The sequence below is a fragment of the Passer montanus genome, unplaced genomic scaffold, assembly GCF_014805655.1.
Source record: "Passer montanus isolate IOZ18808 unplaced genomic scaffold, ASM1480565v1 scaffold39, whole genome shotgun sequence".
NCBI classification, from domain to species: domain Eukaryota; kingdom Metazoa; phylum Chordata; class Aves; order Passeriformes; family Passeridae; genus Passer; species Passer montanus.
In genome coordinates this window covers 6,202,377-6,215,648 of record NW_024368707.1, presented here as the reverse complement: position 1 = coordinate 6,215,648, position 13,272 = coordinate 6,202,377, and the positions used below count along the sequence as shown (strand labels likewise).

The following is a 13,272-nucleotide window of genomic DNA, read 5'->3' as shown; positions in this document are numbered from 1 at the left end:
TTGGCACAGCTGACCCTGGAGATTTTGTGTTGCTGAGCCTGCCTTGAAGCAGCTTCTGCTGTAGCTTGCTTATATTGCTTTGCTGATAACTTCAAGCACAGTGGCTTATTTTAAGAATGTCTGGTTTTAGCAGTTTGCACAGGACTCTCTAAAGGAAGCATTTGGCTTGATTTTTCCAGGGCCATTGAATCACATTTCACAGTCTAAGGAATCCTAGTAAGCTAAAATTAGAGAGATTTATTCTCTATTTGTGTCTCTCTCTAAAGTCAGCATTAGGAGAGAGTGGAGATGCAACTTCCAATATGCCCAGCCACCCGTTTGGTGTGTTAAACCACCACTGAATCCACACTTGCCTATGGAGCTATTTAGTATGAGGAGAGATGTATCTCTCTTCCGCACTCTGAGTTCTTCACTTGTAGCTGTGTGTGTAGATTTCTCCTTCTGTTTTGCTAACTACATTTAATCTGCTTCCTTGCAGGCACGGTTAGGAGGTTTCTGGAGGTTCATGGAGAGACTCTGGAGAAGGTGGTATTTGCTGTCTCTGAGCTTGAAGAGGTATCTTGGCATTCATTCCACCAAAATTCCTGGGCATGATTGAGCTTCTCTGCAGCAGTAAAGCTGAATTTTGATTTCCTCTTCAGATCACATAGACTTTTGGTCTTGCAGCATCCTTCTTCCTCTTTCTTAGCTAGCCTCTTTTCCAGAACTGTTCATGCTCTTAGCAGTCACTATGGACACTTGAGAATTTTTCTGTTTCTGTCTTCTGTGTTGCTGAGCTGTGGACAGGGAGCAGTAGGGGAGGTGATAGCATGCAGTTGTGCTGGATGTGATGTGTTAGCCAGAAAGGAAATTCCTCATGCAAAATTTCCTCCTTACACAAAGATGTGCTTGAAGAAGGCCATGTCAGCATCCCTGCAGATCACCCACAAAGATCTGAAACACTGCTTGCTGACTTGTTGGAATAGCAAACTTGACATTTAATGATCTGTGTTCTGAGAGATGCAGGCAGTCTGAATATTGACTTTCCTTGTACATCAAACTTGTTCCTGTGCAGAACACCCACGCTGTGTTCAGGTTCTACGGCATATGGATAAGGAAAATAACTAATTTGTTGGGGGTCATAAAACTGCTAATCAGTTGGAGAGACCCCATGAAGTAATACATTCTGTAGAGATTTTCACTATTTTCCTTCATGTGGGGAGGAATTTTCTTGTTTGGCTGGTGCCTTTTCTTTTTTCCCAGGCAGATCACTAAAGGTGATCTCTATAGTGTTATATTTTAACATAAGCAACATTTGCTCAAATCTGTTGTCCGTGTGTGTTTTAACTTCATTACAAAGCTAAAGTATCTGCAAACTACCTGAGTTTGTGCAGGTTTTAGCAAAATCCTCTCAAAGTCATTTGCCAGTGTGGCAAAAAACCCAAAAAGTTAACCTTTATCAAGGTTACTTGATAAAGTATTCCCAGCTCACAGCCCAAATTAACCACTGAGGGAGGCAGTACTTTGCCTCCAAACTGCTGACAAGTTCCCTGCTACAGGGCAGGTGCTGTTTAAGTGAAGAGCATGGATGTGTGATAGACCCTTCACGCATTTTTCTTATTTGTAGGCCACTTACCAGAAGTTGCTGCCTCTGTACTTTCCGAGATCCTTGGAAGAAGAGGTCCAGTCCTTGCCTTACCTCCCTGCAGATATTGGCAATGCGGAAGGGGAGCCGGTGGTACCGGAGCGGCAGATCAGGATTACTGAAAAGCCAGGTGTTCCAGATGGTGAGTTTGGAACTGGACTTCGGAATAAGCGTCTCTCTGGGAAAGTCAGTGGGAAAAACAGAAAAGGAAGGAGAGAAATGTTTTCCTACCTCAATTCACCTAAGTCAGGTTACAGTGATTCCAGTTCTCAAGCTGCCTCATTGGCTTCTTGTGTTCCCCAGCAGTAGCTGCAGTAGAGCTGTTCTGTCTTTTCCTTTCTTGGTAGAAGAGATGGGTAGTTCGTTCCTTTTGTAAATTTTTTTTCCCAAAGTGATTAGGATTTTTAAGGTGTTCTTGCAGAATCTTGTGCAGCTCCTAACTGAAAAAGGTATTATGGATAGTGGTCTGTCTTGTGTATTAGCAAAGTGTTATTTATGTATTAGCAAATGTTGTCTCAAATGATATGATTGTATTGATACAGTGCATCCAGCTAGTAAATGGGCAATGAAAACTAGCAGAAACTCCCTGAAATATATAAAATAACTAGAGGAACCCAGAGATCTGTGTTTGGAGGTGGCCATCAAAGTTCAGTGAAAGTCTGTTGGTGGAGGTGAAATACATGTAGCAAAACAATTTACTGTATTAACTGACAGAGCAGACACATTCTGCCTTACTTGCTAAGCAATGATGTGCAAGTTTTACAGCCTTAAGCCATCCAAAGCAGATAACTGGGAATTAATTTCAATTTTCTGCTTTTGCATAGCTAGTTGGGATAAGGCTGAATATTTGATATTTGCTGCTGTGGCTGATCAGTGTGAGGTATCCAACCACAAGCTAATAATTTGTGAAATTGCTGGATTTCCATAGGTAAGAGTGAATTTGTATAGTGGAGTCCTGCAGTCTTGTTCCAATGCTGCTATAGCATGTCATGCTGAAAGGAGAAACTCTGTTTCTGTCCAGATTGCCCAGAGAGACAGTGCTAGAAGTCTTAGCAACATGCCTGGGTGACATCAATTCAGTGGAGCATTCTGGTATTGTCACCAGGAAGTGAGCCTGTGCTCTTCTATTTCATCACCCAGCCGTGTTGTATATAATACTATAAAAATAGCTACACTCAGATCACTACAGCATTTGCTCAGGAAGTGTCAGTGATGCAAGAAATGGGCCTTTTCTACAGTACAACTTCTAAATTGAATAAAGCTGCAGCACCTGTGCCTCTGCATGCTAATTTTTCCCTTTCTGAGAAGTAGGATGACTGTAAAGCTCAAGTGGGATGACTGTAAAGCTGAAGTCACTCTCTCCAGAACTTGTTTTTTGGGAGAGTAAACCCTTTGTAATGCACTGATGACTAGGACTTCCCAGTTAGTTTCCAGGCTTTAAGGCTCTAAGCCAACATTTTAAGGTAGTGGTTCTCAGTCACACGCTGTGATCTGCCATGGTACTGGTGAGGTATCAGAGCCACATCATGGTGCCTCAGGGGCTTTGTATCAGTCTGTAGCACAATGACTATGTTGTTTCACTGGGACATGTACCAACTCATCAGCAGCATTGCTGTCCTGTACACAGCCCAAACATTTGATACCATCTTTGTTTCCACTGCAGATGCTTCAGATGAAGAGGGTCTGGAGGCAGATTTGTCCTTCATTGGGTCCCATGCCTTTGCCCGCATGGAGGGGGACGTTGATAAACAGAGGCGCCTCATCCTTCAGGGACAGTTGTCAGAGGCAGCACTGCAGAAACAGCACCAGAGGAAGTGAGAATTTGCTTGTTCATGTGAATATTTGTGTTAGTTAGGACCAACCCTTATGAATGATGGTTTTGTTTTCTGCAAAGCCTCATCTTCCAGCAAGCAAATACAGGTAAAGCCTGGTGTCACCCTGGATTGATGTAGTAGCCTCTTTCGCCTGAGGGGAGAAGGGACGAGATAGGAGGAGAAAAAGGGAAGCTTGTGATAAACCCTTTAGCACACCCAATGCATCCAGCCAGCTGCCTTACCTGTTTGCCACAAGATGTCACTATTTTGTCACCACTTTTAGTAGTGGTGCTTTTGATACTGCCCACTTGTTCCTGAGGCTCTGCACAGATAGAAAAACATTTTTCTTCCATTTGATAAATTAAAGAAGGCTCAGGCTTTCTCCCCCTCCCTGCCCTAATGTGCTTGATCACTTCTCTAGAAGGTCATTCCATGCTGGACACCTCTCAAGGCTCGATGTTGGCTTGTTTTGTCAGATGAGGCACAAAGTTAATCATGAAGCTGGTTACTGCATGGTTGTGTTCAACATCTAGGCTTTTAAATGAAATTTTCCTTTTTTATGTCTTTTAAATACTGATATATTTAAATAGAAAAGCCTGTGAGATCTTTTCAGCCCAAATACAATGCCTCTACAGTTACTAATTGATATATATTAATATGTATTAGTTGCCCAAGTGAAAATCGATAGGTATGTAACTAAGACACTACTTTTTTTTTTAACATTTCTTTCTTCAAAAAACTTGATAGTTGCTCCAGAGGTCAGAAAACAGAAACATCAGAGAGGGCTCAATCAGAAAAAGCTTGTTTTGTCCTTCCCTTCCCATGTACCTCTTCAGGCTTATACTGCTAATCCAAAGGGGGATTAGATCTGACCAGATGTTTTTGACTTTCTAGTTATAATCGCTGGCTGTGTCAGGCAAGAGCTGAAGACCTCTCTGACATTGCTTCTCTTAAAGCTTTGTACCAGACAGGTAAGTTTGGTGTACTGATGACTGATCTATGTTGTCTTAAAGTAAAAATATTTTCTTTGGACTTGCCTATACAATAGGTCATGCTGAAAGTATAGCTGTGTTTCTGGAGAGAATCTGTCCTGCACTTTGGCTGATCTCTTAAGCCTCATGAGAATCCAGAGTTTACCTCTATCTTTGTGTAAATACCAAGGTTGTGTGACACCTTCTGCTCAGTAGCTGTAAATTTCTGTTCTTTTGTTTGCCTTAGACAAGGCTCTGTGAGCTGCAGGAGGTTCATGAGGTATGCTGGGAATCTGTGCACTGGAGTTCAGAGCCTGGTTTCTAGGAAGAATTTTGCTTTGGTGATAGAATTGCAAGAGAAGGGGTTTTTTTAAATAAAACCCACGTTATTATTTGATATTTAGGCAAATATGGAGTACACAGGCAACATAAAATTGCAGTCCTTAAGTTTCTCTGATACATGGGTTTTTTGATCAGAGTAGGTACTGGTATAGTGAGAGCAGTAACTAAGCATATTTCCTTTGTTGGAAACCAGATGCATTGCAAAAGTTCTGAGCTGAGGCTCTTTCTCCCTGGTTTGAAAGTGCCCAGCTACAAATCCTGGCATGGCTGAGAGAAGTTGAGACATCTTTCTTTCTTTTGTAGGTGTAGATAACTGTGGCCGCACTGTGATGGTGGTGGTTGGAAGGAATATCCCAGTAACATTGATAGACATGGAAAAGGTAAGGCTCTGTAAAACTAGTTGTGTAGGTTACATATGAATGTTTTGGATGGAAAAGTCTGATTGTAAGGGTAATTCAGTTTTAATACTAGAAACATCATTTGTAGGACTTAAGATGTTAACTAGAAAGTATTTTTATAGGCACATGAAAACGTATACTCTTACAGATCTATGTGTGCATTGGGCTGACACTTTTCCATGGGGCTGTTTTTGGAAAAAACAGGGCTCCTATGGACTCCTTTTTCTTCTCAAGAAGAAGGAGAGTTACCGTGCTTCTGTATCTGCCAAGATGTGAGGAGTGAAACATAATGAATTAAATGTAATTTTTATTCAGGGAAACAGCAAGAATGTATCTCCATCTCTGAGGTCAGATAGACAAAAGACTTCCAAGTTATTACAGTCATGTTGAAGTCTTGGAATGTTGGCCTTGCTTTTGTAGCTGAAATGCAATGCCATCCAGCCTCACAGTTCCTGATTTTTAGATGAAATAAGGGAAGTATATTAAGATGTAATGCAACTGTGAAAGAGTTCTTTGCAAATATAAATTTTGTTTCTTTATGCCTCAGGCTCTTCTGTATTTCATCCATGTCATGGATCATATTGCAGTGAAGGAATATGTCCTGGTGTACTTCCATACCCTCACAAATGATTACAATCAACTAGACTCTAACTTCCTGAAGAAACTTTATGATGTTGTTGATGCCAAGTGAGTGTCAATAGGAAAAGAACATGTTCCAGTCTTCCTCTGTGCTATGCAAATATTTGTTATTCCCTGTATCTGGTTTCCCATTTATTTCTGAGAGAGTTTGGCTGGGACAAAGACCTAAATAACTAACAAAGGCAAGAAGAAGGAAGAGGTGTTTTCTTTCCTTCTCAAGTCCATCTTTTTAACCAGAAATTCTGTCCTCCGCAGTCTCCCTCTGGAGCTCTTAGGGAGGCACTCTGGTTGTTTTGTCTGTCACAATCCAGAGCTGGAGCTTTTGGAGCCTGGCTTTGTTAAAGTGTGTTGCTGGTTCTGAGAGGAGAGGTTTGGGTAACAGTGGCAGTCATAATTTGTCCTTAATTTTCTTTCACTTCCTACTTAAAAGACTGAAGGCTGTGATGTCTTTAACTGAAAAATAACCATTCTGCTTTTTAAAAAAATTTTCTTTTCCCTTTATATTTACTCTTTGGTATCTGCCCTTACATTAGACCTAACTTTATAAAATTACATCACAAGCACTTAAGAAAAATGGTCTCTTTTGACAGTTACTTTGTGTATATGACTTTAGTTAGAATTCACTTTTAAATATTTTTTTTCTTTCTCTAAACCAGGTACAAGAGGAACTTGAAGGCATTGTATTTTGTCCACCCAACATTTCGTTCAAAGGTAAGGTAAATCTTCCAAAAGAAAAGTGTATCTTCAATGTTGGTGCAGTAGCACATAAGCCTCTAGCACGAAGAATGTGGAGATGTATAGAACATTCCCAAAATGAGGCAGTATCTTCTGGATCCACTGTCAGAACTTGACATTCATCCCATCTTTGATCTAGCTGCAATCTTCCAGCCTTTTTTGATAAGCTGAACCCCAATGCTGTGTATGATGTCTGTGCCCTGTGCTCTTACAAGAGAGAGGTGGAAGCTTTGAATCACATTTCTTTCAAAGGGAAACATCTTGCCATTTTTCCTGCTGGCAGGGTCACGTACCATGACCAAAGACTCAGGGAATTCTTTTTTGTGTGGTTCATCTCCTGAATGTTTCACCTTTCACCACAAGAGGTATCACATGTGTCCTGTGTGTCACTTCAGAGCTGCCCTGGGATGGGTAGAGAGGTGTCTCGGGCAGCAGTGAGATTAGTCAGGGTTAGAGTGGAGAGCAGCAAAGAAAGATGGGAAGAATGCTTTTGATGGAGTGCAGAAAAAATCCTGTTGATCCATCAGGAGACAAAAAACCTGAACTTGTCATGCACTAAGTTATTACCCTTGGCTGGGATCTGTGTGGGGACAACAGAAGATGGAGCTGATTCCTTTCTGGACCTCACATCCACTACTCCTACTGCAGCAGTATGAGCACTTCAGATTAACTAAGTGGCAGCAGTAGCCCTTCCTAGAATTTTTGTTTGTCCAATTAAGACAGAAATCTGATCCTCCATGTTCACATCAGATTAACCTCTGTGTTTATTCTGCTTTTTGCTGACATTAATCAAATTTGAGAAAATTATATGCCTGGAAAAACACATCTGTTTGCACATGTTCAGCAAGAATTTCTTTGACTGCTGGATTTCCAAAGTATCCTTTATTTGCCTGTGCACAGCTGGGACACTATGAGACTTGGAGCTTCCTTGTTTTTATGGAGATAAGAGTGAGGCTTCCCAGCAGCGTAGGTTCCAGTTTCTGTTAGGTTATTAGTTACTCAGACAGGATACAGATCAAAGGTCTGTGTCCTAGAATTAGAGCTTCCTGCTCTGATGCTCATAAAAATGTAGGACCTGGCATAGAACATTACTAAGGTCACAAAGTTGAGTGGAAAAGCTGAAGCTATGAAGTACTAGTGTTTTAGATTCTCAGCAGCATTTCACCCCCCTTCTCTCTTCCCATACATTTCTACTTAGTTGAGAAATATTTTTCTTGTTGGAGGATGACAACTCATCCTCACTGGTGTCTGTTGCCATCTTGTCTGTCTGTCCCTTTGGAAACTGCAGAGGGACTCAACAGATCTGTAGGTGAAGCAGATGGTTGGTGGGAAGCAGGGAGGGTGAGAGACACAGAGTTCTCTAACTTGCTGGAAATAGTATTGGTTTGTATCTTATTCTGGCAGCACAGCTGGAGGCAAAAGAGAATGTGTATCCATGTCTTTCTGCCAATCTTTTCTATAAAAGGAAAGCAAGCAGGATTGCTTCTGACTGTTGCATGGACTCTCAGCTTATGAAACATGATGGGGGAATATGCAGCAGAAAGCATGGTGAAGAAGATGGCTGCTAAGAGGGAATGATTTTTCTCTCCTCTCCTTTTTTTGGTTCTTTCTCTTGTCCCCATGGAAGATTGCTAGCTCAAAAGCTTCAAATTTCTTCACATTTCTTCAAAATGTTTGGCACATTCATCTTCCTATTTGGGTCACTCACTTCCTTCCTTCCCTAGAAGTAGTAGGAAATACCCCATTTCAGATGTCCTCAGATTCAGGAGGAAGGTCTGTACATTCTTGTGACTTCCCAAACACATCACCCTCATGCACAGATCTTAAATGTCTGCTATAAATTGTCCCTTTCACAGCAGGGTTGAATTCTGGCACAGTGGATGGCTGCCATCTGTTAGAGTCACTTCTGCTGATTTATGGGCTAAAAGAGATCAAAAGGCTTTTCATCATGTCTTTTGGAAAATGCTATGTCCCCAGAAAACCAGCACAGTTCTCCATGTACTTTCTGGTGCCAACAATGATTCTTTGTTCGGTTTCTAGGTATGAAACTGTTGTAAACTATGTGGTTCTGAGGGTAATTGCCTGTCTAGAATACATGGAGTTTGGTGTGCAGTGGGGAAAGGTTCAGTAGGTAACCTAAAGTGCAGAGTAAATGAAGCAGGGTGAGCCACTCTGCAGAGTTTTTATACAGTGCTCCTGCCTTTCCCCACGCTTTGAGTGTTCTTGTGATCTGTGCAATGGAGCTGTGCTTGTTATGAAATCACAGTATAGATGTCAACAGTTTTGTAGGTTGGAGTGGCTCTTGCTGCATGAGCACTTCACTGCCAGCCTCAGATCAAGGTACCCATGGAGTGCCATCACAAGTTCCTGTGTACTCATGCATGCAAAGTTCTTTCTGCTTGGTGTTGATAAAGCTGCTGATAGATAAATAAAGGGCTTTTGGAGGCATTTTTATGTGAATCCTCTCAGCTCTCCTCTTCTGTGAGCTCTCCAAACAAACTTTTTCAGAGCTTGTATTCTGAACTGAACTATAAATGGCTGGATCTGAAACAGTCTCACCCAGAGTAATTCTGTTTTCATTAATTGGCTGTGAGTCAAGAATGTTTCACAGCTGAAACATACTGAAAGACTCAAATTAGATATTCACACTCTTTGTATTTATCATGAACAATTTTTGGTTTGTTTTTCTGTAATGGTTCTAAAAACAGTTTCTTGAGATCAGATGCCAGTGGAAAGGTTGTTGCAAATCACTTAGGTTTTTTCCTACACAAGATCCTTCCAATTGGAATAAAATTTCCCAGATTTTAGTAAATTTCTCTTTGAGGTATGCCCAAATTATGAGATTAGAGACACAGCTAATCTGTGTTGCTGTTTTTTTTTGTTGGAGACATTGCATACATCTAACCGTGGGTTTATAGCTTGGCACAATTTCTCTTTGAGGTATGCCCAAATTATGAGATTAGAGACACAGCTAATCTGTGTTGCTGTTTTTTTGTGGGAGACATTGCATACATCTAACTGTGGGTTTATAGCTTGGCAGAGTGATTTTGACAGCCATTTATTTAGATTCAGAATATCAGGACAAGAAAAATGAAGGGAAACTTCAGCAGATGTCTAGATTTTTAACTTTCTTTGGCTGCTCTGGTATAACTTCATCTACTTTCAATGCATTAACAGTTTAATTTAATTTAAAGTTCCATGACATATTATCAAGAAGAAAATAGAGCTGCTCTTGTATTACTGTTTCTATAACCTGTGATTATCAAGAATAAAGGTAATAGAAAAATTCTCCAGAAACATTGCTGCCCTCCTCCCTACTCTCTGTGCTCCTGGGTAATGCCAAGCTGCAGTGGCATGTATAGTGAGAGGAAGGAGGGGAAAAAGAAAAAACACTTTTCCCAACAGCAGTTTTAGTGATGGCTGCAAAAATATCCCCTATTAGGATTTTATACATTAAACATCCATAGCAATTATGTTTAATGAGTGTCATTCATAACACACCTTGAAATCCATGCTACTTTGGTGCAAGATTGAGAAGGTATTTTCACTCATTAAACTGTCCCTTAGTGTCACTCATAAGAGATCTTGTTAGAACAATATAATGAAAAATGGATGCCAATAAAATCTGTTTCCCTGCTTTCTGTTAACATAAATCTCTAATTTATTATGCCCTCAAAATAACAGATTTATTTCAAATGTTCTGTCATGTTCTTTACCTCCTTTTCTCTTTTTCACTGTTCCTTTCTCATTAAAATAAGCTGTTCTGAGGAGGCAGCACAGTTATTCCGGGACAGTTTTTAGGAATTGACTTTCTCTTTAATGTTGTATTCAGACAGATCGTTTTTATTGACTTAATCTTAGAGTTTATTTTAAACTCTTGCTTTCCTCAAGGCTTTTATTGCAGTGTTGCTTCTTTTTTGTTAACTTCCTGGAGTCAAAGCAAAATTATCAAACAGAATGACAGAATGGTCAAGGCTCTAAAGGACTCTGGAGGTCATCTGCTTTGACCTCTGGCTAAAGAAGTCAGCAAGAGCTGGTTGCTCAGGACCATGTGATTGATCCTTACTATGAGCACTTGTGACCTGTAGAACAGGTTTTTTCTTTTCTTCAGTCTGCCAGGAAGATAATAGAAAAGAAATAAGTAATATAGTACTTAATTTTGGAGAAGGTGGATTGAAAAGGTAAAGCTTGTGCAGTCAATCTAAGCAGGATTAGATTACTGTCTTACTGGTCTTCAAAACCAAAAATTCCATATCCTGTTTTTACCCACAACAGACAGAGGTTTGATGTGAATATTTAAAGTAAAATCTTGTAGAATAAGTTGATAGGCTTATTCTTGTAGGGTTAAATTAGTAAGGCTTTGATTAAAAAAGTTGTAAAACAAAAGCTCACTCAAACAACCCAAAGCAGGAGGGAGATTTCAGTACAATCTTTGAAAAGCCAAAAGTCTCCCTTTATCTCCCTCTAATTGACCTTTCTTCCAAGTGAAAACCTGAATGTAAAGGGTTGAAAATGCTTCTGACAGAGTCAAATAGGTAATATTCTGAACTGGCTAAATTTGGAGTGAAAATATGCCACTATACTGATGGGGTTTTGAGGACAAATAGCAGAATAGCTGTCACTCTTGGACTGTAGAAAGGCTCCTTAAGCTGGCATTTGGGGAGGAGTGAGTGTAGAGTCAGAAAACACCAGCTTGAAGCTCTCAAGACACTGCTTGGTAGCAGTTGGTGGTGCATATTTCCTGACCTTGTTGTGTTATGGCAATGATTTTAGTGTTTCAAGTTCAACCTGAGCCTGTTTCACTGTGGAGTATTACATTGCACTTGAAGGTTTTGAAGCAGCACCTTGTTAATTGGCTTTTGTGGGGTTTTATTTTCAGGTCTCAGCATGGTTTTTCACAACCTTTACAGTCTCAGGGCTAAAGGACAAAATCCACTATGTGGAAAGCCTTCAGCAGTTGTTCACAGCCATACCCCCAGAACAGATTGATCTTCCCCCTTTCGTCCTCGAGTACGACGCCAGGGTAAGTGACTGCCTGTGGCCACCACGAGTCTCTGCCCTAAGAGCAGTTCTTGTGCTGCTCCCATTCTGCTCTGCAAGTGCTTTAAGGGCACTGACTTCCACACCTTAAGAATGGGGAGAAGGAAGAGTGAAGGTTCCTGGATAGTTCGTGTTGTTCTGTGAGTAATGATTCTCTGAATATTTTGTCTACATCAGCCCAAGTAGAGGGCTTGGCTAAATGAGGGCTGCTTTCCCATTAGAGCAGTCTCCTATGTGCATAAAAGGAAACTTACCCTTCTTCAGCCAAGAACTGTAACATAACACCCTAACAACCTGTGGACAAGATAAAATTTGTGTTAGCTGCTGAATACCTTATACTGACTGGAAAAAAGAAATAGTAGCTGTGTTTCATCTTCCCTGCCCCACATACTAACAAGCATGAAGGAAAAGGAAAAAAAAGCCCCGCAAAACAGCAGGGGAAAATGGAACAGTAGAAAGGTGCCATGCCTTTGTATAGGATCTTCTTGCTCTTCCCTTCTGGACCTCAGGTCTCTAACCAAATAGTAGCATGAATATGGCTTGCATTGGCAAAATCCTTCCAAAGACTATGTGATGTAATTCCAAAGTAGTAGCCAGAGCTGTGTGTCTGCATTAGTAGCTTTGTCTGAGTCACTGGCTGTGCCAACATCTGTGGCTTCCTGATGTCATTGCTTTGACTTAATGGCAAAAGTTTAACTTGCACTTTCTGCTTATGCTTAAAGCACAGGCAAAACCAAGGCCTGTGTTTGCCTGTTTACCAGCACAGTCCTCTCCTGGGTGAGTTGTGGCACTCACTGTACCCATGGAAAACAAAACATAATACCTAATTATTTCTGCCTCTGCAGCACTGTCACTGCACCAAGGTGTATTGAAGAAGACTTCAGTTCAACTGCTTATTCTGTTCTCTCTATTGCAGGAAAATGGGCCTTACTATTCCTCTTATCCTCCATCCCCTGACTTGTGATCTGCAGTCCTGTGATGCTGCCAGTTTCCCATGGATCCAATGACCTGATGCCTGCCAAAACCTGTGCATTTACCCATGTACAGAATTCAGAGAGAGGGTTTTCCTCCCCCAGCTCTGGTATTTTTTTACTGATGAGATATTTTCAAGCACTCAAGCAATCAGAGAACTTTATGCCACTGTGAACTGTACAACTATTTCAAATATATTTATCCAATGGAAAAGCTGATTTGAAGATTACTAGATGCATTTGTTTGTTTGTTTGTTTGTTCATTTTGTTGTTATTGCTGCTGTTATTGTTATTTTTTGAAGCTGTTACATTATTTTTCTGAAGAGACTTTCTCTTTTCTGGGAAATCCATCAAAGGCACTTGATCATATTTTTAACTATTACTATTTTCCAGCTCTGTTTGTAATACCCATTTCTGACTGGTCTGTACAAGTATTGTGTAGTACCAGCCTGACACATCACTCATCATGTGGTCTGTGTTTCACATCTGATTACTTTCCCTTTCTGTTAGTACTGATTACTTTAGTCTTGACCCAGCAAAACTATCTGGAATTGGGAATGCCATGTCTGCAGGCTGACAGAGCACTACAGCCAAGCCAACATTACTCCAGGATTTAGTCCCATAAACTGCTAGGAGCCTTGAAAAAGTCCCTGTCAGTTTTCATTGGATGATGTGAAGGACCGTGTCAGGATGCCACTACCCTCCCAGTAAGAATAAAACTGAAAAGCATTTGTGGTT

General features: G+C 40.7%; 1 protein-coding gene across 1 annotated transcript in view; it reads left to right on the top strand.

Moving 5' to 3' along the window:
- Positions 1-13,272, top strand: part of GDAP2 (ganglioside induced differentiation associated protein 2) — a 24,502-nt gene extending 11,230 nt beyond the window's left edge. Inside the window, exons 6-14 of the mRNA XM_039717797.1 lie at positions 479-555; positions 1,607-1,766; positions 3,288-3,438; positions 4,333-4,409; positions 5,055-5,131; positions 5,697-5,836; positions 6,445-6,499; positions 11,403-11,546; positions 12,480-13,272. Of these exons, the coding sequence (XP_039573731.1) occupies positions 479-555; positions 1,607-1,766; positions 3,288-3,438; positions 4,333-4,409; positions 5,055-5,131; positions 5,697-5,836; positions 6,445-6,499; positions 11,403-11,546; positions 12,480-12,527 (929 nt within the window). The 3' untranslated portion in view covers positions 12,528-13,272. The remainder of the gene's footprint in view (positions 1-478; positions 556-1,606; positions 1,767-3,287; positions 3,439-4,332; positions 4,410-5,054; positions 5,132-5,696; positions 5,837-6,444; positions 6,500-11,402; positions 11,547-12,479) is intronic.